At 47.1% G+C, this 27,278-nt stretch overlaps 1 protein-coding gene across 1 annotated transcript in view; it reads left to right on the top strand.

Moving 5' to 3' along the window:
- kif26ab (kinesin family member 26Ab) overlaps positions 1-27,278 on the top strand; it is a 68,618-nt gene that overhangs the window by 14,371 nt on the left and 26,969 nt on the right. The window contains exons 3-4 of the mRNA XM_078289408.1: positions 13,113-13,589; positions 18,628-18,866. Coding sequence (XP_078145534.1) covers positions 13,113-13,589; positions 18,628-18,866 — 716 coding nt within the window. The remainder of the gene's footprint in view (positions 1-13,112; positions 13,590-18,627; positions 18,867-27,278) is intronic.

Below are 27,278 nucleotides of genomic sequence, written 5' to 3'. Positions count from 1 at the left end.
AACAATGCTTAATTAGCTCATAAACAAAGGCGGGGGAGGGATCAGAAAGGGCAGTCAAGTGTCCCGCTCCTTTGAGTCCCTCTCTCGCCGTCAACAAAGCCCCTCTAATGGCCCCGTCACTCCACTTGTTGTGTCTCACTGCGAGGTGCTTCCTGACAACATAAAAGGCCCGCATTCCAAAAAAAAGGCCCGGACAAGAGACGGTACCCGTCCACACCTCCCTTGGCCTTCAAAGCACACACTACCCCCCTCCCCCTCCGCCACCAGCACCACTCCCCACCCCACCCTTCCTCTCCCCCACTAGATATTGACATTGCTCCTCCGCTCGCCCCTTCAGTGTATGTTTGGGTCCCCGTGGCGACCAGCGCGGCTTTCATCTCTCCTCTTTCAGTCCGGCGTCCGTGACTTTGGAGGTCTGTTTTATTGCGCTCCTTTGTTTGCGTGACGTTGATCTGGCACGCCGCTGGGAGCCTGCCAGGAAGCGCTCGACACACAGAAGACTGTTTGTGCCGGTCTCTGGAAACATGTGAGGTGATTCAAGCTTGGCATGAAGACAGGTGGAAGGTGTGTGTGTGTGTGTGTGTATGTGTGTGTGTGTGTGTGTGTGGGGGCGTATGTCAGGTGTGTCTATATTTCTTTGTACATGTGCCAGAGTGGCTCTGTGTGTCAGAATGGATTGGTGTCCGTGTTTATACTTGAGAATGAGCTAGGTTTGCCTTTCTGTGTGTAATAATGTGTGTGTGTGTGTGTGTGTGTGTGTGTGTGTGTGTGTGTTTGGACACGAGGTCCTCTAAAGAAAACACAGGTCTGCTGCCACCTGAGGACAAGCCTGGCAGCGGGTCGGAGGCAATCTCTGCTTGTTTGTAAGACTATGTTATCATCTCCTGTTTCCTGTCAAAACAGGAAATGACAGGGGCGAAAATGGAGGCTAGGAAAGTGCTGCCTTGATGTGTGTTGGCTGGAGGTCCAGCCCTCCCTGACAGTGACCCTCCTGGCCAGGAAAAACAGACCCGTTAAGGGCGTAACCCACAGCAGGATACTTCACAGCGTTATTTTTATCACTTTCACAAAGCACAGCAAGGGATGCTTTTCCCAGCTGTTGACACCGGTCTGGGTCATTCTTTCTCCAAAACAGAGGAGCAACCCGGGCCAGTGGAGAGTGGGAGAAGTCCCATCTGGCTGCGTCCCCTTGGCAGGCAGCCTCACATGATTGTAGTCTCTGTTTAGGAAAGGAAATCCTTTTTGACATTTCGTTAATCATTAAAGCGAGGCACTCCTTTTTTTTTGGTTGATCCCCAGACCTCCAATCACAATACCTTTTCCGTCATGCAGGAATTGTCATGCGATTTTATCCATCCATCACGCAGGTTTGTTAATTCTTTTTGCAACAGGATGGCATCTCCCCTTTTCACACACAGTAGACCTGGTGGATGTTCTTTTATGAGGCTGTCACATAAACGAGTACGTGTGCATTCCAGACAGTGGAGTCAGCTATCAGTGTGGTACAGGCAGCGGATTACGGCTGATGGCATGGCAGGTAAAAGCCCCGGCGTCTGCTCTGATATGGCTAAATGAAAAGGCACGGACAGCCACGCTGCACAAACAGCTGATTAGGGAGTCTGCTAATTATTGACTGGTGAAAAATGATAACCATCTCCTGCTCTGCTCTGCTTTAGGAGGCACTCTGTAAAACTGAGAGTTGCTCCTGTGGAATGCCAGGAGTTAGGAGGCAGAGCTAAGTTTGGCTCTTTATGGGGTCTTTTAAAAAAAGGGCTGCTTGCACAAGAATGCCATTGTTAGATTGACCAGATTGCACCAAGCAGGCTTTTCTAGTTCTGCTTTCCCAGCAGTTTGTGTGCACAGCATGCGCCAATTTAAACCAGTTGACCACAAGGTTCATTCACGTTACACGAGGAGCAATAGACCACTACCTCTGCTTAACTGGAAAAGACGCTTGGATCTTATGATTGACCCCATGTAAAATGAGAGGTGATTTTTACTTCTGATATTTGATGAGTAACTGAGCATGAGACCAGACAGGTAAACAACAGCGATAGTTCCATCAGCACGTACCGTCTGGGCCGGTAGCAGCGGCCTGCTGCTTTCTCTCTGACCCAGATTAAGATATGGCGTGTGTTTGCTGACTGGGGTCGATGTCATCAGCAGGGAGGTCGGAGTTCATTTGTCTTCCTGACAGACCTTCAGGTGGTGTTCCAGCGCTCTGGCAGAAGGCCACACCGATGCTGACCTCCATGAGCCGCACAATTAGTTACCCTTTGACCCCCACAGTCCCACAATCAAACCCCGAGCACGGACCGGGCATGCTTCTGCATCCCCAGACCCAATTTACATAGAAGTGTGTGTGTGTGTGTGTGTGTGTGGGGATGTGTGGTCGTTACCAAACTCATTTTTATGTTTGCAGCTCCAGGATGTAATATGTGATTCAGCTGACATGATGTAATAGCTCTGAAGTCCTGCTTCCGACTTCCGGCGCACTGCATGAAATTAGCAGAACAAAGCGATCGGCCCTGGAATGCATAAGCAGTTACACCCCTTACATTATGCTATATCTGGCTACCCACCACTCTCCTTGACTCATAAATATATAAAAGATCTATTACCCCGCATCAGTGTGAATAGAGGCTGCTGTAGACTGTAGAGCTTTTCCCTCCCCGAGTGCCGATTGTTATTTCACTGCTCCGTTACTCATGCTCTTAAGTGCAGTAAAGCAGCACTCAGAGGTTATGCAGACAGACGGACTCAGACGAATGCCATCGTACCCTTGAGCAAAGCGCATAAATCTTATTGCGGACCCACGCTTTCTATTTTCACTTTGTCTGACATGTTCCATTTTCCCACTGTGCACACACGCGATTCAGCTGTGAACCCGCAGCCTTAGTCTATTTCTCTCAGGGCGGCGTGTTTTGCCGTCAAGCTGTATTCCCCGGCTCTCGCTGAGCGCTGCTGTATTGTGACATTTCATATGAGCAGGCAGAAAGCCCTTGAAGGAAGAGAACAGCCAGTTCTGAGCAAGAACTCAAAACTCGCCAAAACTGCCAACAAGTCCAAGGCTATCTATTCGTATTGTGATGAGAAATGACAGTTGCCATGTCCTTGTCCGCCCATGTTTGCGTCTCTGACTTGGGAATAGAGCCAGTTTTGTAACTTGGTGCTTCTTTTGTGATTGGTTGTGCAGAGAGAAAGCGAGACCGGCGGTCTTGCACAGTTTCCCTGTCTCTCCTGAGACGGTGATTTGTCCGAACTCTTGGGACGAGTCGGGGCTCGTTCAAACAGGTGGATGACTTGCAAAGCCTTAACAAATTGATCTGCTTTCTCCTGTCTGCCTGAATGTTTCTGAGCAGTAGTTGTGTAAGTCAATTATGTCCAGAGCTTGTTTGTTTAGCAGAGCTGTGTTTCACCTAAATTCAGTGTAACTTAAAATATTATTTATTTTTCACATGAATTAATGAAAAAATATTTAGCAGAAAAAAACATCTGTCTTTCTTTTCTCCCAAACCAGCCCAACCAATCACTACCGACCAACTCATTTGAATGTTAAGTCAAATGGTTGAAGTAGCTTTATATTGTGGGCCACAAGGCCACTTGCAGTATAGCATTGTTCCTAGAGGACAAAGTGGCAAAATGTGCATATGAACCATTCTTGATAAGCAAAGCATTTTCTAGGACACTGAATGAAAATTCTTCAGAATCAGTAAGTGGATTAGCGCGCGCTATTCTCTCCCTAGATAGCTCAGCCTGCCTCCTTATCTTGCTGAGATTCAATTGAATGTGTCTAGACATCTCAATTAGCAAGAAAAAAACAACAACCAAAAACTGGTTAGTGCTTATCTCAGTGTATTTTCCTATCAATACTCTCACCAGCCTTCAATGCCTAGTTCTCATAAACTGACAACAATTTTCCATTAATATTTCCCTTACTGGCTGAAAGCCCTCGGCTGATGTTTAAATTTCTATTATTAGTGATAATTGTGTTCTCTGAGAAGTCATTGGCATGGTAATGACATCTTTCATGATGAATTAGTATTCCCCCTCTCTCTCTGCCATACCTTGGCTGTTGCACCAGGCTGATGCTGCCACTTGCAACTCTGCTGTTCCATTGTTCTGCTGACACACAGCAGCTTTGTGAGACACAAAGCATGTCACTCTCAGAGATAATGCACTGCAGGCTGGGAGTGGATGGGACAGGAAGGCTCAGCACAGCTCACCTTGGCTCACGGTGATTTGTGCTTTGCTTTATGAGCAGAGCTAAGGTGCCAAAATGGGAGACTCTAACCTTTAGTATGTGGTACCATTGTCTGCAATTTATGCCATAATCTCCGCAGTGTTATGACCCTAATAAGTTAGCCTGTTGCTCAAATATCCATGCTGGCACCTGGGCAGTTAAATGAAAATTGAGATATCTGTCGAATAAAAAAAAAATGCCATGCTCAACAGTAACCGCTTACTGTGCCTCATTATGTGCCTCCCCTCCACAGACCGAATCTATAGAGTCACTCCATGTGGAGAGAGAGGGAGAAGGAGACTGAGACTCCAGCAACAACAGAAAAGTTGAATATGTATCCGCGTGGCAGTGTGCCAGCATAATTACTGTACCGTCCATTCCAAGGGGAAAGTGGAGAGAATAATTGTAGCAGGATACTCAACATTTCACCTTGTCATCACTTCCATACAGCTTCATTCTGACGGCTGGGAGTATGTAGAAATAAGCATTTTTCACACAAGCACTATGGGTTGGATGCATACATTAATGTTATTGCAACAACCAAATAAAATGAAGCAAACGATTCTAGAACTTGTGGATCCATACTTCTCAGCTTATGTTCACTGCAGCTGTATCTGGAAACATGATTGATCTAAAAATGATTAATTCCAATCATGTAGTTGATGTGTAGACTGAGATTTTCCCATCATGGGATGGATCTGCAGAATGCTGTGAAGATACCCTATGCAATTACTTCTGTTTGAGCATGAGTAACTCCTTTTGCATTTTTATTCAGTAATTAACCAATCGCGTGTACACTCGTGTATGTGGTAGTTCACTCCATCTTCCTGGCTGAAAGAGCCGTGGGATGGAGATTACTTGCCATAAGCTTTAGCAGTTTGTTTTCTCTCTAAATAAACTGCAGGGAACCGGGAGTGTACTGTTTCCTAATCGAAAAGCAAATCCTCCTATAGAAGTGCAGTGAATGCAGCTCGAACAGTGGGGCAATTTAGACAGGAGAGAGGCAGGTGGTTGTCATCACTACATATAGGCTGAATAGGGAGATGAAGTACTAGTGAAGTACTGATTTGGGCTGTTGGAAGGAACGTAACTATTGTATCAGCGTTCTCCTCCCTGCAGTGAGTGTTTTAGAGTGGGCTCTCTTGGACAAAAATAGATCTCTCAACAAGCGGCAGCGGATGGCTTGGAATACTGAATACCGTTTGAATTAGTGCACACACTGCAGAGTAAAGAGGACTTTGTAAATGTGCGGAACACATTTGGAAACAGTCGGATTTGGATCCTGAAATCAACTGCGTTCTCCCCATCCTACAGTCTCAGCTCTCCGAAGCAAGTTGTCATATTTTCGTAAAAATGTGCCAAACTGTGAGCCGCCTGTGAACTCCCCGTGCAAAACGGCGCAGATTCAGGGGAGGAGAGGGGGAAGACAGACTCCTATTCCTCTCTACTTTTCATTAGCTGTGTGCTCCCAGACTGTGCCGGAGGATTTTTACCCTCTTCCCCTCTCCCTACCTTTCTTCCTCCCTTCTGTCCTCTCTTTCACCTGCGGAGCTCACGACGGCACCTGGCTCCTGCCTCTCCACAGCTTGCCTGTTGAATTTTTCATTATTTACTCATTTTGGTTTGTTTCAGCAGCCAAGTCTGGTGGGGAAAAAGATAGCTACCTCGAGAGCTTCTAGGAGCCAAAAAATCAGCCATACTAATTAGAAGTACACAATTGTTGGTGCAAGTATACATAAACACAATCCATTATGTCCCTGGTGAGGACAACATGGTGAGCGGCCCTGCTGCTGCCTCACTTGCTCCAGAGCTGCTATGGGCAGGCGAGTGGAAGATTTCTGGGGAGACAAAAACATTCTGTTTCATCCCGCTACTTTATCCAGTGATGCAGCCGAGCATTATTGACACATGGATTTTTCTCACTAATGAGAAAACTTGGGAGAGACGGTTCATGTTGTTCTCTCTGCAACACCCTCTACATAACCATTATGTCAGTCTCTGTAGAGCGGCATCGTCTCGTCTTCATCAAGTGTGTTTCTTGCTGAGGTGAAGTGGTGATCAGTCACCGCTAGATGTCTGATGAAGACGTCTCTCTGGCAGTTGGTAAAGTCCATCACTCTCCCGCCGCAGAGTCCAGACTGCACCCTCCGTCCTCCGGCCCTGGCCAGCCCAGCCCAGCCCAGCCCAGCCGATGACAGCTTGACGGATCCGGGGCTAAAGCAGTGAAGGCTGCCTTGGGTCTAGGGGGGAGAGAGAGAGACATTGGAAAGGGGGGGGAGAGGGAGAATGAAGTCTGTCCAAACAGTCTGAAAGGAGCTTGTTTTCTTTATGTGCGTGAGTGAACAGGAAAAGGTAATTAACTGGCCAAGTGGCGAAAGGCTGGAGTGATGGATGGGTGTGGTGTAAAGAGACAGACAGACACACAAGGGGCACACACACACACACACACACACACACACACACGCACGCTTCTCACCCATTTCTCCCTCTTATGTAAGGCATGGTTTACTTTACTGTACCTTTTATGTAATTGCATTGTTTTATAAAAAAATGTTTCTGTGACTCACTTTCATTCTCCCCTGACTAAGAGGAATTACAAGCACTCCTGTCCTGACAAATGGGTCAGCCATATGCAGTGGTGACACATCATTACATGAGGTCATTAATGGTTGTGGGGTTGTTTGGCAGAGATTCATGAGTGATTACATTTGAGTCCATCTATGTTTAACCTGGGGTCAGAATCTATGGTGGATTTTTTTTCCCTTTTTGATAGACAGTGACATCTGTTTTTATGGATGACAGGAGAAGCTGCAGGCCGCTCTTCAACCTAGAATGACCCTAATTAAAACTAACCACAGTATTTATTTACTGTGCAAGCAGGCCAAAGCAGACACCACCCCCTATCAAGATATTAGAAAACAGCCACAACAGTATTTTGTTTTAAATCTTGACTGTAGACTGGCAGATTCACTAGAGCCTTTAATTGTTCAGCAGAGGATGCAGTAACATTTTGAACAGGTGGTGCTATCCTGTTCTGAAAGTGTCACTCTGGGGGGAAACCTATTTGCATTTTCTCTCAGCAGTTCACTGTCAGTCAAAGGGAGGAAGAGACAGGACTAAGTTACACAGAGCATGGTAGACTAACATTTGTCCCAGTAAACTCCTCATGCACAGATGCTTGATGCAGGAAGACTTGGCTGGTCACTCAGTGGAATACTGATAAAAAACTTTGATGTGCTTCTCTAGACCAAGGTAATTATTTATTTGATCTAAGGAGGAATTTGCTCATTGTAATGTGTTATTAACATTTGCAAGCAATTATTTGTCTTCAAAAAAGTGCAAAATTGGTTAGTACTAGCTCATCTCTCTCAGAAAAAAGTCATATTAGAAACATTTTTTGCAGAGTCAAAGTTGGAAAGCAAGTATTTTTTGCACACAAATAATTTTGAATACATGTCTTGATTAGTATTTGTTTTCTATGTAGCCTAGGCAAAAAACAAATGGAGCCTAGACTAGACAAACTTTTTTCCCCTAGGGGATCAATAAAGTGAAGTGTAAATAGCATATTTCACATTAAAGATGTTAGGCAAGCAGAGACATTTCATTATTATTTAATTGAATCCAAGTATGCTCCAATAAAAAACACAAGGAATGACAGAAAAGTGAAGCAGCCGGAGTTTTTAGCACAGCAATGCAATGAGTGAATTCATTACTTTAGTGGAGTATACTTTTTATCTGAGACAGTATTATCAACTGCGCTTCTGTTGCTGCAGATACCGGTGCTTTATTTTAGGAAAGTCTTATTGCAGGTTTGTTTAATCTTGTCAAGTCAGCAGACAGGGGCAAACATCTGTTTGATGTGATTTGGTGAGCCGTCCCATTTTGTGTTTTACCAAAGGCGTTCCCACAGAGTTAAATAGCATGCTAGTGTGACATCCTGAGTCATTGTCTTCTCTGCCTCCAAGCAGGCAGTGGTTAAACTTAATGGTCTGTGTCCCAGATCTACTGCTGGTGTCCCAGCACTAAAAGCCCTACCTGATATCTAATCAGATCTATGAGTCAGTGTCCAGCCCTCCGCTCCTCCAGGGGCTCAGACTTGACTTGGCTGGCTTGGAGGGGGAGGGGGGTGGGGGTGGGGGGGTCAGAGAGGTGGAGGTGGTGGGGATAGTTGAGAAGGAGCAGGGGGCAGAGAGGGATTATACCACTGGATGTGTTCCTTTTATCCTGGGAATGTAATCTGCCTTAATGCCCTGTGCTCACCCGGGGCAAGGCCAGCAGCTGTGCTCGTTTTTCTCCGACCCGCCTGTCAGAGTGAGCCAGGCTACCTGTGGGAAAGCAGGCCTGCTGGAAGCTCTCGTCCTCACCCCGGGATCTGGACTGGGCTCCTGGGGTTTATTGCGGGCCAATCCCTTTGAGACTCATGGAGACGCTGTGTGGGCTGGGCCAACAGTGTCACAGGCCAAGTAAACAGAGATGGCTCAGTCTCGTCCTGACTGGGAAACGGGGAAAGGGAAAGCGGAGAGCTGCGAGCTGAAAGGGAACCAGATTTGGCAGCTGTTGTGTGGTCTTGATTTTACAAGAAATGCAGTCATAGGAAGTACTTAGGTATTGTAATGTGTTAACAGCGTTTGTGTTGTTGAGAACAAAGTTTAGTGAGGACAGACATAAAGCAGCACGATGTTCTACTGACTCATAGTGGGGAATGTTTCCCTGCTGCTACAATAATACTAGAGAAACCTGAAAAGGGAAGTAAAGGAAGGAAGACTGACTGAGCAATTTCATCTTTCAGCCAACTTTCAGGAGTTAAACTGCCTCGTTTCCAGTTACTGAACGCTCACAAGGAGGGGATCGAGGTGCAGTGAAGGCCACTGCTCTCTATTTCATTGGCATTCACTGTCTCACAGCCATAATGCCAATTCTGGGCTAATTCTGGGCTTGAGCTGTTGAAATTCCACTTTAACTGATGTTATAAATGAGAAAATAAATCACATTCAACAGGATGACATTGAGCACTGACAACTCTGAAAAACAGTTTAGAGATGTGCTGACAAGCTGCAGGCTGTGTCAGAACTTTTCACTCTATTTTCCATCATGGAAGCACATTGATATAATTTTACTTCATTCCTCTTTCTGCCAGTGGTACAGTGGGCCATGGGGAGCCTTTATGCCTGGGAAATGTCTGCTCGGCTCAACTGGAATAGAAAATATGGTTTCCCAGAGTATTTTACTTTCAATGGAGCGTGCCTAAGAGTCTCTCGGCTAGCGAGGGGCCTCATGCATTTCAAATCACTATGACCTCCTCTTGATTTAAGTCAGCTTGCTATATCTGGCCCAGTGCTCCGTAGCAGAGTTACATCAAACACTGAATGCAGAAACAGTCAGATGGCAGTTTCCCTTTGTCTGATTGGAGGGAAGGTGTGCAGACGAGACGGGGTAAATGAGGTGTGATTTGAGAAAAATCTTATGTGTGACTTTTCCTGGTCCTGTTTGCACCCCAAGGAAGCATGAGAGAAATCATGCACATCTTTCTCCCTGTCCCCTCATCCATAAGTGGTTACAGCTGAGCTTGTTTCCATCAGCCCCTGGGCATGGGCTGTCTGTGATGACACTCTCCATCAACCCACATAGACAGTCAGACGGTTAGTCTGGTTGCTCTCTCTCCTGCTGCTGCTCTGGTTTTCATCACGGTTAGTGTGAGGGACAGAGACAAACTTGTGTCTCTAAGAGCTGCGATGGGCCCATTCCACAGGCAGCTCTTTCTCTCCGTGGCATGCCGGGCACACCTCCTTTCCATAATAAGGCCATAGCATCTGACTACATTTGTCCCCAGAGTTTAATAAAGATCAGCGCTGACAGGCAGTAAACCAACACAACCACCCACAAGCCTCCTGGCTAGGGGCACAACCCCAACCTGCCTCCCCCCACCTCTCTCTCCCCCCCTCTCTCTCTCTCTCTCTCTCTCTCTCTCTCTCTCTCTCTGTCTCCCTCTCCCTCTCCCTCTCTCTCTCCCTCTCCCTCTCTCTCTCTTTCCCTCTCCCTCTCTCTCTCTCTCTCCCTACTACTGTTGAAAACCGAAGCCACCTTCCACTTATGCAGAACAATGGCTGAAGAGCAAGAGCCCTGAAGTTGCTCCACAGCTCTGCAGACAGGAATGCTTTGAACATTTGGATTGTGTTGATGCCGAGCATTACATGCATCTCTAAAGCAGGGCTACTCTTCACACCCACTTGCACCTGTCAGTAATAGATCATATGGATAATAAAAGAAACAATATGGCTTTGGGGGTGGGGGCACTCATGCATCATATGTTTCATGTTTTCCACTTTATGCTTTGCCTCTCAAGCAATATAACTTGCGTGGTGAGATAGCACAGAAATATGAGAATAAAATGAGAATATGAGTATATTAAATTCCTATGTGTAACATAACACAATCTACCCAGGACAGTTTAGATGCCTTTTTCTCTACACCTTATATGGAAAGATGGATTGTCTGGCCTTCAATCTCATCATACGCACATCCATATCCCCAACATCATCATCATCCTCATCATCAGCACCATCATCCTCATAAGCCTTGTGGCCCTGACCCTTTGTTCACTCCACCGGGCATAAAGCTTACAGACAGCTTTACAGGAGAAGCCCGCGCTCTAACCTCCAGAATCCTAACTGAATAGCAGATGGGCTCAGCTTTGTGTGTCTTTTTATTAGCTCCCCTAAATCAACACCTAACAATGCATGGAGAAAGAGAGGGGAATTGATTTCTTCCATCTAGCAAATGCCCCGAGGTGGGTTAGGGTTGGTCGGAGGGTAAAAGGGTGAGGGGTGATGGAAGGGCGGAGTTGACTGGATATGACTCTGCTTCAATTTCCTGTCTTAGAACCAGGTCCACGAAGCCAGACTAGACCGTGAAAGCGGCAGCCAGTCGTATTTTCTTTCGCTCTTTCTCATATTTCTCTTCCGATTTGTCATAGACTTATTCAACATAGGAACTGCCCTCCATTGTGCATAAATGTCCAAATATCCTGCCTATGCATAACAGTAGAGATCACTCACGTGTGTTAGTATCATGAAGCATTAGATATAATTCTCTAAAGCTCTATTTCTATTTTAAGCCTGTTACATTTGAATGCATGCATGTACACACACACACACACACACACACACACACCAAGAAGATAATTGATGCATCGACCATTAGCCAGTCCTCAGCTCACCAATGTTAAACACTCCAGTAGGAGTTATGGGATTTTCTACATCCTGAGTGTACTTTGTAGTTTTGCTTGCATCCGGTCCATGCCTGCCCAAGTGTAAGTAGCCTAGATGGTAAATCATTAACCAGAACCACTTGCAAGTATAAGGAGATTGGTTTTATTTAATGTCCGGTCATAAGTGAGAGTCCAGTCACAGTCGTTTGCCTGATCGGAGCCTCTTGTAGAGAAAGTGATGATATAGAGATTAGACATGGCTCATAGTCAGTGTAGATTGAGTATAATTCAGTGGATACGTTTTTTCTGTCAGGGAAATGTGCAGAGGATCTTTCAATTGAGAAAAAGTGGCCATAATTCTCTGTGAGGTTGTGCGAAAAGTTGCATGATCATAACCATTAATACTGTTTATGTTGGCAGAGAAAGGTCAACTAAAAGTCTCCGTATTGAGCTGCTTTCATAGCGAGGAGATTTAGAGTCCCTCTGCCTGCCTGCCTCTGCGGGCCCTAAGTCTGCTGGGCTGGCTGTATTAAGTGGCACTGCATTAAGGCAGTGGATTGTTGTTTCCCCACCGCCTCACTCCTCCTGATCACCTCCGAGGATCCACGGAGCAAAGGCCTCATAAACATTTATGTATGGGCTGTGGGCTCCTGTCTTAGGCCATGACTCCACTGGGCAGGAGGCAGGAGCCCACTGCCTCTTTATGCCTCTTAAGAGACTGTGGTGTCTGTGTGTGTGTGTAAATATGTGTGTATGTGTGTGCGTGTGTGTGTGTGTGTGTGTGTTTGTGTGAGTGTGTGTATTTCTCTAAGACAGAGAGAAAAGTTATGTGCCTTCCTCGCTTAGAGGATAAGAAATAAAAGGATTTGAATAGTACAGTGATAGCTCTGTGTGCCTCTAGCTTCCGGGAGGAGATGGTTATTTTCACATTTGGTGGCTTATCATATGTTTTCATGCTGGGACTCTTATCAAATGTAAATCGCATGGCTTTGGGCTCTAGAGTCCCCTCAGCTGTTGTTTTCTTTTGTTGTTCCTCCCAAGCTGGGACAGACACCCTAGGGAGCCTTCTGAGAGAAGAAGAGAAAGGACAAAACTCCACTGGTCACCCTCTCCAAACGCAGTAATAAGCTCAAATCTGCTTGGCCTCCTTCATTCCAAAGGCATAAACAGCCTTACAAAATAAATAAAACATATTTTACATTTCGCTTGTTGTTTGTGGGGAATGCTTAAACCATTACTCTGTGGGATCTTCCGCTAATCCTTTCCAGCCCCGTTTCCGAGTTGTCTCCTCACATTTGGCCGCGTTTGGCTTGTTTGGTCCCAGCGCCCCAACAGACGCTGTGAAATGAACACATGCCTGGTGAACCTGATCAGCAGTCTCGGGTTGCAGGCAGGCGGAGCTGCTCAGTCTAAACAAACAGCCGTCCCGAGGAGGAGGAAGTGGTTATGGCAGGGAGTGAGGGTCCCAGAGGGCAGTGGGGGACCACACTGCTAGCAGACCGTTGACACGCCTGGAAAATGTGAACAACATTCAGGAAATCCTTTCATAAGAGCAGATAGGGAGATATGCCCCAGTCCAACATGGTACGTGCATAGAGTCTGTGGATGGGCATGTTGTGCATGGAGTTAAAGCGCCCCTGTGTGTGTGTGTTTACTCTGCAGGACCCTGGATACGCAGCGTTCCTCTTTGAGCAGCTCCAAGCACCTGGAAGCCATGAAGCGGGCGTCAGCTGCTGCCAGGTGTGCTCCACGCCTCTCCGCCAGCTGAGGCAGGAGGCGCTGCAGACGCTCCACGCCCCTGTCCTCTCCTTCAGCTCCGACATGCCCGCCCTGCCCGCCACGTCCTTCTTACCGCAGCCTTCTAGATTCACCATCTCGTCCTCCAGCGCCCATGCGAGACAGCCCCCCAAAGGCCAGCCGCTTGCCCACACTGTCTTGCCCATGGGGGAGCGGCGCAGGGGGCTGGGCTGGTCGCAGAGCTCCTCGGTCTCTTCGGTGCCCAAGACCAGCGTCCAGGTGACTGTGGGAGGAGGGCAGCTCACGGGAGCGCTGGGCTCCGTTACCATCCAGGCCCAGCAGTACCTGGAGGGCATGTGGAGCATCTCCAGAGTCAACAACTTCCTCCCTCAGCCCAGCCCGGTATGTCTTATTATGTCCATTTTCACCACTATACATTTAGATTTGACATTTCATGTATTTAGCTGACACATATCCAGAGCAACGTGAAGTGAGTGCAACCCTTACAATATTCTTGTGACCATAGGACCATCATGTAAGAGCAAAGTTCTAGGAAAATAAATAAAAATAGAGAAATAGAGGAGAGCAACTTTGCAGTTTTGAGAGCAATTACAGTGAGTATCGTCACCTTCTCATTCAGTGAGGAGATAAATACTCCAAATAATCAACCTTATGAACATTTTAATTATGAAATAATTGGGTCGGAACAACCTAAATACCATGTCTTGTGCTTGTCAGGTCATGTCACGTCACTAGAAATGTTACATTTCAGACCTTTAAAGAGATGAGGCCCGCCAGAGAATTTGTGTGTCAGAACTCTGCAGGAGTGCTGACCTCTCATTCCTCAGTAGTCAAGGAGCCTGGGTGATCTAGGGTCAGAGGTCAGCCCCGCACTAATCTGCTGACCTCCTCCTCAAGGGCATTTGAAATGACCACCCCACCGCGTCTCCATAACTCTTCTCTCATGTGGGATAAGGGTTAGTCTCTGCCTTGTTTGATGTCCGGAAGACTTGGGAAGGTCCTGAGTTGCCCTTCCGGTGTCATGGGAGCTGATGACTAGTCATGCTGTACCTCTAAATCACTTATTTGCACATTCATGCAGTTTTCATTGTAGCATAATGTTTTTAAATATTCTAGAGGGGTCTAAGTGCTGAGAGTGATTCCCGTCATCTGGCTGGTGATGTGAAGGTGTCCTTTTTACTGATGAGTCTCCTCCTGCTGTGACGGGGCCATCTGGTCTCAGACCTGACTGACATCACTCTGTGACATTCTACACCAGCCAGACTTGGTGTACACACCAAACACACCAATCATTCTCCAGGTGTTAACCTCATCTATTCCTTGCACTTTAATATTCACCATCAGATATCTTTAAGTGAGCCCTTTCTATTTTTGCCATCTCTGTGTTAGCCGCATTTAAAATTGCTGTCTGTTTTGGGGTCTTGGTAGTGTTATTCCTTCCTTTCTGCTTGAAAATTGAAGACAGATTTCCATTCCTCCCTTTAATGTCAACAAGTGCCTTTAGAGACGGTTTATGGGAGGCCACCAAAAGCTTTTAACTGCATGTGTGCAATCTAGGGCAAATCAAATGGCCTGGCATACAAGGGAGAGGCTGACTTGTGTTCTCCATCTATGTGTCTAAAAGCAATTAGTGGCCCTTGGAGCTGGGATGAGTTGCTCAATGCCACATAGCTGAGGCTGGGCCTCCTTGGACAGAGAGAAATGTCCCTTCAGGATATGGAGTTACAAACGCAGCAGAAATGGGTCTGGTGTTATTTTCTAAAGCCTGTTTCTTTCATTAAAAGCAGATCCTTCAGAATGACAAAACCCACACCAGCTCTGGTGGACTGGGAGTTCTGCTGTGCCGAAAGGCAAGAGCTTTAATTCATGATTCCCACTTGGTCTCTTTGTGGGGAAAGCATGCAGTGTTGTTCAGACAAAGAAGTAGAGATGGCCTATGTTAGACAGCAATCCTACAGAGTGTTTCAACCAGGGAGCCTGGGGCTCTACCACACACAGCCCATTATAGGGCACCTTGAATCTCTCATTTGAGAAAAGGCCCTGGTTGACATTTGGAAAGATATTTGTGGTCCTTTAAACACCACTGGAATAGAAACTCTCTCTCCCCCTTTACAAATGGAATTGGCTGAGACACTGTTTCATAGGAGTGTGATTGCTTTGAACGGAGGAAATGGCAGGAAATGGAGTTCTCTTTTTGTGTTGTCTAGGTCTAGGGAGCAGCTCCAGCATCCCAAAGCCTGACGCAAAACCCTAGAAATTAATGAGCTCCAACGTCAGTGTTGCTTATTTAATTCCTACTGCTGTTGGCCACAGTTGTTTGAATGAAGGGCTTAAATCCCTCAAGGTAATACAAACAACCATATTGTGAATAGTGAGTTATTGTCTCAAAATGACAAATTGATTGACCCAAATCTGTGATTCTCCCTCTGCTCCATAAAATCCACAACCACATGTGCGCTAATCTGCAAAGACCAAGTGCTCTTGACCCATGAGGGTTTCAGTGTGTGTTATTGGCCCGCTGGTGGCCTGCTGCCCTGGCCCGCTCAACTGCCACCAATTTGAAGCCCGGCAGATGATCTTGGCTGCTGCTGCCTCGGTGCAGCTGGGCCCACATGGCAGTGTGCCACAGAGAGGCACGACAAGAGAGGGGAGGATACAGGAAGGAGAGACGAGGATATTTCCTATTCGTGCCCAATTATGAAACCATTCAATATGCTGCTCAATAACCTTTTGGTATTCGTATCAAGAGAGAGTGCTGATATACACGATATGAGCAGAGAGCTAAATGTCGGGGTCATCTAAAATTTTATCGACTTTTTAGTCCTTTCCTCACATGGTCACACCCAGCGGTTATCGTCTTTGTGAGAAGTCGATATTCCCCTCACTTGATTTCTCTTGGTTACTGAAGCCAGCCAAGCACGACAGCCCAGATTAGCAGGGCCTATTTCACCTCAGCGGTAATAGTCTGTTGACCACTGGGATCAAAGGTCACAGGGGAGCCGGCTACACTCAGCCCCAGAGGAGGAGATGGTCTGCTGACAGGAGGCTTGCCTGCCCTGCTCACTTGAGACTTCATGGGAAGCTCTCTCTCTTTCTTTCTCTCTCTTTTGTCTCTTTTCTTCACACACACTTTCTCTTTCCCTTTCTCTCTGCCTTTCCTTCTTTCTGCCCCCCCTCCTTTTCCCTCTTTTTTTCCAGTGGCAAACCAAGGCAAAGGGATCAGGGGGTTAAAGGGTGGAAGGCCAGCTCATTACTGACTCTCAGCGCGAATGGCCGAGGACACATGGCTCCACTGACACAGCCTAATTACCTGACCAGGGGATAGATTGTACTTTTCAGCCAGAATCAGGGCCAGTCCAGGTCCAAGGCTACAGAGAGCAGCTTGGCTGAGGGGCTTAAGTCCTGAGTCTCAATCCCAAAGGAAATACTCTTTGACAGGCATCCTGATGTGCTGGGGAGTGTGCGTGTGTGCCTCTACGTGTGTGTTTGGGCAAGCTGTTTATCCATTTTGAGCCCACACCCCACCCCGCCTCGCTTCCAGCTGTCCCTGCGTGCTCCTGAATTTTGCTGCCACTCGATTTTAAAACGGACTCTACGCTGGCTCAATCAGTGACAGATTTGATGAGCTATCCACATAGGCTTCCTGTGCGGGTGTGTGAAGTGCTCTAGTCTTTCGTGCCAGAGAGTAAAGGGTTCACTTCCCCGGTATGCGCCGGGCTCCTAACCTGTCACCAACACCAGCATGGGGTTAGGCTTTCCGCTCTGGTGGCTGCGTGAGGATCTGTACGTGGCTCATTTCAGTTTGCACCCAGTTTCTCCATCATGTACTTTGCAAGTCATAACTTCTCACACCACAGCTTGATATCTGACTTCACCTCCATGATGAAGTCTGCAAGAGAGCAGAACCAGGCTCCCAAAACAAGGCTGTGGATTTCCCAGGTGCGATAACGAGCTCAAAATGAAGAAATGTGAAATTGGGAATTCATCAAGAGCGTACGCTGCCTATCCGCTGTTTGACGAATTGTCAGTGAAGGTTTTCTGGGCGATGATAATCCAACCGACCAAGCTTTAATATAGCAGCACATTGTACTGCATGTAGAGCTCCCAGTGTCACTACTCTCCGGAGCAATAGCCACAGCAACTCTCATGTGAATGTCAGAATGTACGTATGTCCTTACATCTTGACGTATAGCATTCACATGTCAGTCGTGGCATATAAATAGTTCAGCTGTCAGCCTCCGTTGACAAATGGCATATACAGGAAGGCCCACACACTTTATAAAAAGATTGTAAATGATGTTATTTTAGTTGCCAAACATGAATCTAGGGCAAACACTGAGGTAGTAAATATGCAGAGGGCCTGCACTGTGTTGACAGTACATATCCTGTCAAATGGCACTGCATGTGAAGCTCGGTGTCAGTGCAGTGCTCCGTTGTGCTCAATCCAAGGTTGTTCCTGGTTGCACAATGTTCATGTGTCACTGTTATAAATGTTACGGAAAACTTTGGCCATTATTTATTTTATTCCCTACGCTGAAAGAACCCACAAAACCAGTTCTCGTCAGCTGCTATTGATCATTGTCCTGCCGGATAGCCGAGTGGCTCCGACGAGGATTAACCCCTTGTCGTTCTGGTGACTCCAGCTGAAGTGTAGTTTCAGACAGTTGGCCCGTATAATTAGCCCTCTCTGTACTCCCTCTGCTGGACTGTGAGAAACCAGTGAACCCCTCCACCGCAGAGCTCCAGCTGAGCCCCTATACTCCACCTCCACCCCCCTCACACACGCACACAGTACAGCCAGTACCTGTCTCATCGCCCCTAGCTATCAGAGCTCCTGGGCTGAAACACGGCCAGCTCACCTATACTGTCTCAGTCCAATTACCAAGCTGCCAGTGCAGGGTGTTCTCAGCCACCCTTGAGATACATCACAAACACTTCGTCAGAGAGCTGAGGAACAAGTCTCACTCATCACATTGTTGTTATATAGTTATAGATTCCCCTTGCAGCCCACTCCTAGTATGATTTGAGCTGCAGGCGAACATGTTCCTCATTCCTGATAAGTAAAATGCCAAATTAGCCATAGATGTACAGGTATAATCACTAGCCGAGTGAAGTAAATCACTAGTGATTTAATTACTAATTAGATGTGGGTTATCACTTAATTACAGTACAGCCAGAGCAACCTCAAGAGTGCTGCCAGAATCAATGAGCGGTGTGCCGTCCTTGCTGTTCTGTAGGGAGATCTCGGCTGCGGTGGATACTGCTGACTCCCTCTGAGCAGCGCTGGCCGCAGCAGCTGCCTGTCCATCTGGGGCAGAGGAGAGGAGAGAGGGAGGAAATGGAGTGGAAGGGAGGTGGGCAGGATCAGTAAGGTGTAAGTGGCGGTTGTGGTCTTATCTCTGTATCTCTGTGTCGACAGGCCCAGGGTCTGATGGGAGATGCAGACAGGGATGTCACAGCCTTGGAGGCCCCGCTCACCACCATGACTACCACCACAGCCGCCGCCGCCGCCACCGTGACACCCTGCCGACAGAGGAGCTCCAGCCAGCCGGGACAGTGTGCGGTCGGACCCCCAGCTCCCATCGCCAGTATATCCACCTCCTCCTCGCCCTCCTCGTCAGTACAGAGTCCATCTGCAGCGGCCTCCTTCTTCATCAGGTAAGCCCCTCCCCCATCCTGTCAGTCAAACCACACCATGGTTGAGCCTGTGCAATAATAGAAAAATGATTAGGTTGAGCTGTTAGATTGTTAAAATGTCACATTGTGTTTTTAATGTCGAGTAGTGTGTGTGTGTGTGTGTGTGTGTGTGTGTGTGTGTGTGTGTGTGTGTGTGCACGCCTGCATGCATTCAGGCTGAGGAGCAGATATGTATAGGCTCGTCTCCACATGACTGCTGAAGGTCATGGTTCATGGTCTTAACCGCCATGAGGGGCACCTATTCCGTGGAGATGTTGTTCTTGCCATGGTTGAATTATAGCATGCCTTGGGATATGCACCATCATGGGACTAAATGAACCTTTAGTCGTAGGCGCCAGTGACCGTGAATGGATAATGGAATTGCATAATCCGATATGAAGAGGGAGTGTCTCACGAAGGGGCTCAGGTTAAAGCCAAGTATTGTTCTGAGGTATTTAATGTTTAGTTATTTTTCTTCTACTTTTCTTTTCTTTCTGGTTCTTCAGCTTCAGCCTGCTGTGTATTGAATGCAGTAATGCTACTGCAGCTTGGGTTCTGGGCTGTTATTTTGTATTTCTGTGAAACCATTTGTTCCCTGTGTATCTTGGGCTGAGGCAGCAGGCTTTTCCAGCTCTGCTTGGCTCTGGCATTCCTGTTGCCCCGGAGAATACTTCACCCTCTCCTGGCGGGTGGATGGCTGGTGTAATGTGCTAGATTGTCATTGATAGATTCCCTGGCAGGTTGGTCAGTGCATACATTCCCTGCCTAAAGCCTCTACTCCCTGAGGAGTGCTATACCATAATGAATGTTAGCCAAAGGGAAGCTGGCTAAGGATGATGCATAGGGCCATTGAAGCTTTGCACCCTGGGAGGTAGAGGAAACCGGTGAAGGGACTTGTGGAGTGTGACAGGAAGCCCACGGGGGATCACTGTGGAGCTCAGCTTTCTCCAAATACCCCAAATGGAGTTTGTCTTGCCAACTTTAACAGGGTCAGAGTATATCAGTGGGGCCATGGGGCCTCTCCCTTGGCTAGGAGGACGTTCCAGATCCTCCACTAAATATGCAACTTCCTGCGCGTCTCGCTTCCCGTGACAAGAGCGGCAGGCCAGGCCTGAACAACGGTGAGGTGCGACCCAATACCAGACAGGGTTAATTCCCGACACTGATTTATTAGTTCTCATGTTTTCTTTGGACCTGAGCTCAAAAAGGGTAGGATGGATAGTCGTGCCTGGTCTGCCAGTGTGGGTTAAGCACAGGGAAAGGGAGGGAGGTGGACTTGTTTTTTCCCCTGAATCGAGTCCTGGTGGGACAGAAGGGGCGGAGGAGGAAGTTGAGAAGGGTTCCACCTTTCATTTCATCCCAAAGATAATTTGCTGCCAAGAATGTGATATTTTACTTGGCCTGGAGAAGCACAATGATGACGGGCCAGCTTTAAACAGCATCACATTCCACAGATACAGAACAGGGTGGTGGAGATGCACTGTGCTTGATTTGAAGCACACCCACTTCCTGACCCACTGCAGCTGTTGCCTGTAATAGAAATATCATCATCATCATCATCATCAACACTTTCATTGTCCTTTTTGTCTCATCTTTGTATCACTGCTGATTGCAGTGTCAGTCCACAAAAGTCAGAAAGAATTGTGTCAAACTAGTACATCAACAATTTTGCTTTTCTCTGTCCTGCTTGCATTTCAATTAACAAAGGAAGAGAGTGTAGATCAAATTAGTGTCCTTCATGTTTTAGAACTGATTGAAAACCCATTTCTGATTAGTATTCCATTTTGTTCTCTAAAGATACAATTAGTGGGATGCATGTTTAAATCTTGAGAGCCCAGGATGTAGGACCAGAATAACCAAACAGCGGTTTCTACCCCAATGGAGTGGAGAAGGCTCCTTAGACACTTGTCTGACATTCACTAACACTGTTCCACTCAGAAATTAAAATTTAATTAGAATGCAATTAGCTAGAGTCTAGCTACTAGTCGCTGAGAGGAAAGAAAAGAGAGCAATGCGCAAAAGTGATTAATTGTATTATTTTTCATTGGAAAAATAAGTCAACCATTCAGCTGGTTAAAAAAGCATTTAATTTGTGTTTCATTTAAGATGTCTACTCAGTTGAAAAATCATTTCACTATAAATGTGGATTTGATAACCAAGAAACTCCAGGCGCCATTAGTCTCGGTGTTGTAGGCTATGGGAGAATTTTCCCACAGATAATCAACAACCTTGAGTATTATCTTGTGATGCTTCTCTATTCTCAGCCTGGAGGAAATGATTTAGATTAGGCTTTTCCTCATCATGTCTCTGGTCACTATAGGGCCCAGAAACTTTCCCCAGAATGAAAATTAAATGACTGAGGCACAATTATGGATAGATTCGTTTGGCACAGCTTACAGGTATGATCATCACCCTTTTGCACGCATCCCTTTCTCCCCAGTGATCATAATTCAAACCACATACAGTCCCTTCTCCAAGCCTCGGTGAGTCGATGTGCATACTAGAGAATAGAAAATGTCTTTGATTCACTAGTTTTTATTGAAATCCCAGTTTCAAAAGCCTCTTTTCATCTTGCTCCCTTTGTCCTTGGTTTTAGCCATTGTGCAAAGTAGGCTGAAACAAAGATCACCAAGGGTCAATAATGACCAATTGGCAATTAGACTGACTATACAGTCGCATCGAGACAGGGGGTGTCAAGGGTCAGACTCCGAGCGGATGGTGTGTGCGTGTGTGTGTGTGTGCATATCTGTGAGTGTCTGTGTGTATGTCAGAGTGTTACCGTGGTAGGAGGGGGGATAATGAATTGAGGGGCGTGTGTTCAGCTGACTAGCACGTTGAACACTGATTGCCTTGTGACAGAGCATATGATTAGTGTATTGACACAGCGTTGTGTAATGAAAGCAGGCAGCGCTCACAGCAGGGGCCAGACTGTGTGGCTAAATGCCGCCTCGCTGTTCCCTCTACCCATCTCTCTGTTCCATTAACACCTGCTGATTGTGACGGTGTGTTTATACCCCACCAGGCCCATGGGACTGCTCAGTGCAGCAGCTCAGCAGCACACACTGCAGAGAGCAGTAGGCTTCCTGAATGCTCAGTTTGCTGATCTCTGCACAGCGGCCACGGTCGCTTGATGGTCCCTTGTTTATGTTTGTTTGGAGCAGGGCTATTATCTCTGTCACTCTGTTACCTCACACCAATCACACTCTGGAGAGGGACGATTTGCATTGAATGCAAAGGCACAGGGAGGTAATATTTGAATAGAAGAGGATGACACCTTGGAGAGACAAAAAAAAAAAGAGTCAGTCGGACAATGCGAGAGTGCGTAATCCGAGGGAAAACCAAACACAAAAGGAGAGCGGGAGAGGAGAGAATGGAGTTCACAATGTAAACTGCAGAGATGGCACGGAGGCGGGCGGGCTGGTAGCTTGCAGGGGCCGACAGCTGTTTGTTGGAATGCGACCCTGGAGGAGTGTCAGGAGGAAGTGGTTTTATGGTCGTCCATCGCAGCCCCGCAGCTGCTGCCCAGGTGAGTGTTTCTGCAGTAATGACTGTGATTGTGGGGAAGGAATTCTCCTGTAATTGTGTGGCAGGGCCATTCAGCCTCTGTTCTCCTGCAGACCCTGCTTTTGTGTCTGTAATGCTCACTCCACTCTCCATCACCTAGGCTGCTCAAAGTAACCATAGAAACAAGTCATTAGCTTGCGAAATAAAATGTTTGACTGATTTTCTCTCGAAAGTGGAGATTGGAAACCTGGAAATTGAAATAGGCCGCTCTACTTGACTGGACTATAATTTAGGCAAAGGGAGTGACGTGCGTTCAATGATGAGACCAATTTATTTTTTAAAGTGAAAGCAGTCATTCATTGCAATGTCACAATTGCTTGTTCTTGTTGCTTCTTCTCATCAGAAGTAACACATGGTGGACGACTTACTGAAATCCATTGTCCTATCAGCATATCATGTGATTGTTTATGAAGTTTCTCTGAGGAACTCGGCCATTGAGTCCATCCTGTTTGTTTGTAGAGGCGGGGGTGATGCTGGGGGAGGTGAGTGAGAGAGGAGGGGACGACACCGCTGACTGCCTGCGTTCACACTAACTTCTTACATGGAGAGGGAGGCTCTAGGCAGAGAGAGCAGGACAATGCTGTGTTTGGTTGGCTGTGCCGTGAGTGACAGCAGGGATCTCTGTCAGTGACAAATTGGCAGGACAGATTATGCTGAGTGGAGGGATCTGCAGAGTGCAGCGGGTCTGGAGCGCCTGGCAGGGGGATAAAGATACAGAGTGGGACGATAGCTGCCTGGGACTAATACACACATTCACTCGGGAGGCATGCTTGGGCTGATGCTCCAGTCTGTCAGCTGCAGGAGCAGGAGGTCTGTACCTGTGGAGAACAATATTGGATTCACTACCATGGGAGTCAAGTAAGTTACTTTGTACAGGGATGCAGAAAACATTCAGCTCGCTTGGATGTGTGAGACTCCTGTGTGTTTGTGCGTGTGTGTGTGTGTGTGCATGCACACCCGAATGCATGTTTGTGCCTATCTTTTTGATGCTGCTCGCTGAGCTGCAGTATTTGTTGTGTGTCTGTTGCTCTGTCTTCTATCTCTTTCTGTTTCCCCTCTCTCTCTCTCTCTCTGTACTCTCTCTCCCCTCTCTCTCTACTCTCTCTCTCGCTCTGTGGCATGTGCAGTTTTGTGCTGGAGTTGGACCGTCTGCTCCCTGGAGGTGAGAGGGTAATGGTTTTGTTGTCGAGCCACAGTGAGATGGATGCCTCCACCAAAAAAGAGAGTGTGAGCAGAATGTATAGCATAGCAGGAGAACTCTGCTGAAACGCAGGCTATAAGCCCTACAGTAGCTCCAGTTTGAGGGAACAGCCACTGTGGAACTGAAATGTTAATGTTAACCTCTACCTCCACCACAGCCTGATGAATGAGAATTGATTCATGCCTCTAGTATATCTCTTCTCCCAGAATCTGTTGAATCTGAGCAACACATGCCTAGGGCAGCGAGCGGATCAACCAAAGTGTTGAGTGGGTGGTAGTAGGGATGGCTGGGCTGCACCGTGGTATTTGTCTCTGTTTACTGTTGGATAAAACACCAGCTGGTATTTTCCTGCCATAATCAGGCTATCAGCCTTCAGCGGGGAGGTGTTGATGGAGATCCGGCCTGGCCCCACAGCCTGAGGGATCTACAGCATCTCTACCCTCATCTAAAGGGTCACACTTTTCACCAACACCTCAGTAGTTATGTCCTGCTATCCTCATGCACCTTGCCTCGATTCCCCACATCTACCCACCCACAAACAGCAAGATCTCACTCCTCCCTCCTCTTAACCCTCTGTGTTTCTCAGGTAACAGACATCACTGTTTGCTGATATAGAGATAAAAGCTTAAATTATTAAATATTGCCATGGAATAGGCAATATTCCGGCAATAGTCAGAGTGAATGTTATATATTGAATGCTGCATAGGAGTATATATTGAATATTGTAAGGGATATTCTGATTTAGATTCTGTATGTCCCTCTTCTCTAAGGTAACTACACATAATCAGCGCATTTTTCAGCAGTTCTTTGTGCAGAAGAATTTGCAGCACTGCTGAGGTAGTGCGCTCGCTGTGGTGGATCCCCATGCCCTCCGGTTCCTGGGAGAAGATAACATGGTGTGATAGTGTTGTGCCCCCTTCAGCATCAGGGTGAGAGGCACTGTTGTGACGGGCAGCGTAGAGGCACTTATGCCTGTCACCGTGAATGGTAAACAGCCCCAGCGATAGAGTGCTAGTGGCTAGAGGGAGAGCAGACTGGGTTCATTGCAGTCTGGGTGAGGGGTAACTGCTCTGTCCTTTCCCCCGTTCCCCCAAAACCCTGAGTCAGGAAGTCTGTCTGGCCCACTCACATAGCCTGGGGGGGGGGCAGAGGGGGGCCGTTTGCCAGAGCTGACAAACAAAAGGCTGAAACGCTGACTCAAGCCTGTGCGCTCACCCCGGGTCCGTCTACTAAGCCCTGCGGGGAAAGGGGGAAGCACTGCCATCCACCCTGACAGATCCCTTTCACACATGGGGAAATGAGAGGATGTGGAGGATAGACGCTCTGTCCTGTGGGCTTGTCACCTCACATAAGGCCGTCTTTTGTCTCTCAGTGTGTTGGCAAGCGATGATCAGAAAGACCAGGTTGTGTGCGTCCAGTAGCGTGTGGGCAGGAGAGGTCGTGCCCTCAGCATCAATCCACTGCATTTCCAGCCTTGTTTGTCTGCCCACGACAAGCCTTCCCCATTCACTGGGATAATGGCTCTGATAGCGGCCCACAGGAGTCCTGCAGGGCTTCATGATTAGTACATTAGTGCTCAGCTATCTTGCTTCAGTAGGCAAAATTCTCTAACCCCCAGCTTGTTGAATGGATATTATGCATCACACTAGTGGGGGTTGAGGGACGCCATCTAAAGCTCTTTAGGGTCCCTCAGTGGAAGGTGTCATGCAAATGGAGTCTATTATCATTGTCATTACAACCGCAGCCACTTCTGCATTGTGGTTGAGGGACACAGTGAGGCTGGAATAAGAAGGAGAGTGAATTGCGATAGCTGGTGGCAGGGAATATGCATTGAGGATTTTTATGACCTATTGTCTTCAGAAGCAGAATAGAGCCGGCGGCCCCTGCTCCCATGAGCTCACCCTGCTTTTACTTCCTACAGTCCCAGAAACAAAGATGGCTCCTGGTGGGCCTCTGTGTCAGCCTGCCGCGGCCTCCTATTCCATATGAATAAGTAATAGCTGCCTAATCAGTGTTAGTGGGCTGATTTCCCCAAACGCTACTTCTTTATTTCACAGTCAGTCCTATTACAGAAACACACACAGCAGCCCCCATTCCTTCTGTTTGTCAATGGGACGGTACCAGCTTTTACTGATGGGACTCCAAATACCGCAGAGGATAAGGCCATTGTCAGGGCAGGCAGTTAAGCTTTTACCTCATCACCCTCACACTGAATAGCTCGACCACTTTGCCATCATCCCACTGTCTTCATTCTTTCATCTCCATCTATAGTTAGCTTGGGGGTTTGAAACTGTTCAATCAGCCGAAAGGCAACTGGGGGAAGTTTCACCCTGGGAATCGTGGGATTGATGAGACTGATGAAACATATTGTATGGCAGACTTTGTTGACAGGTCCAGTAAGAAAGCTCCCTCTCCATAGACTTAAACTGACTCTCCCACAGTGATGATGAATAACTCCTCTGTGTAGAATAGAACAGAATACAAATTTTATTGTCCACATATGTAGAAAATTTGCCTTTGGCTTTGCTGTAGTAGAGTTAAAAATAGACAGATACAATAAACACATAATCAAACACCACCAGACACACTGGCAACATAACAGAGCTTCCAGTACATATTCCAGTCATATTTACAAAAATGCAAAAAGTGTAATGAATCAGTAAAGAATTCAATAAGGTAATGGCATGTGGGATATTGTCTGGCAGTCTTCCTCTAGTCTAGTTGTGTTTTGAGTTTTGAAACAGGCTAGCTGCTTGGACACGTGCAAAAAGGCAGCGTGAAAATAAAAGTAGCAGCGAGGGTTTATCTCCTATTTGTTTTTTCGTTGCTGCTTACTGTATGCAGATCGTCTTGAATGGAAAGGATTATAGCCTGTAATCGGTTCGCGACCCGGCACGTGAGAGCCAGCTGCAGAGTGCTAAAAATCCCATTATCCCCATACACTCTATATGGCCAAGTGACTGCTGGTATGTGTGTTTTGTGGCTGACTTTATGAGTGTGTGATGCAGGGTAAACTGCTTAATGTGGCTGGAGTCACTGACCTCTTAGCATGTGATTCCAGAGTAGCATCCCACCACGCAGTTAGTACTCAGTATTCCTCTTAATGCATGTGCGATGTGTTCATTGATCTGCCTCCATGTCACTGATGCACAACGATTATTTCTTTCTTCCCTCCTAGAACCAGAAATTGTACAATATTCTCGACTCCCAAATCATTGACAGTTCAACCCATTTCCCCATTTCACCCCATCCCTCTCGTTTTCGCGGAGTTGCCTATTGACTTGAATATAGATGGCAGATTAAGAAACACATGTTAGAACTCCCCTCCCCCTGCGTCCTGTCTCTCCGGACGGCCCACTGATTAATCACTCCCAAATGTTCTCAGCAGCCCGCGGGCCTGTTTGTTGTGATAGCCTCTGCGTGGAGAAGTGCAAATAAATAATCGCTAGGTGTCTTACCCTGTCAGCAAGTGATTAATGAAGGAGAGAAGTGGAGCAGAAGTATGCTTGCCTTCTTCCCCTCTGTGTTTCTCGCCCACAATCATCACGCTCTCAACTTATTCTCCATTCGCAGGCTGATATCTTGTTATGTATTAGAGAGGACATTGTAGATGTTTGCATAGGCATCCC

Source organism: Centroberyx gerrardi, chromosome 17 (assembly GCF_048128805.1).
Source record: "Centroberyx gerrardi isolate f3 chromosome 17, fCenGer3.hap1.cur.20231027, whole genome shotgun sequence".
Lineage (NCBI taxonomy): Eukaryota > Metazoa > Chordata > Actinopteri > Beryciformes > Berycidae > Centroberyx > Centroberyx gerrardi.
This window is presented reverse-complemented; position numbering and strand designations above follow the sequence as displayed.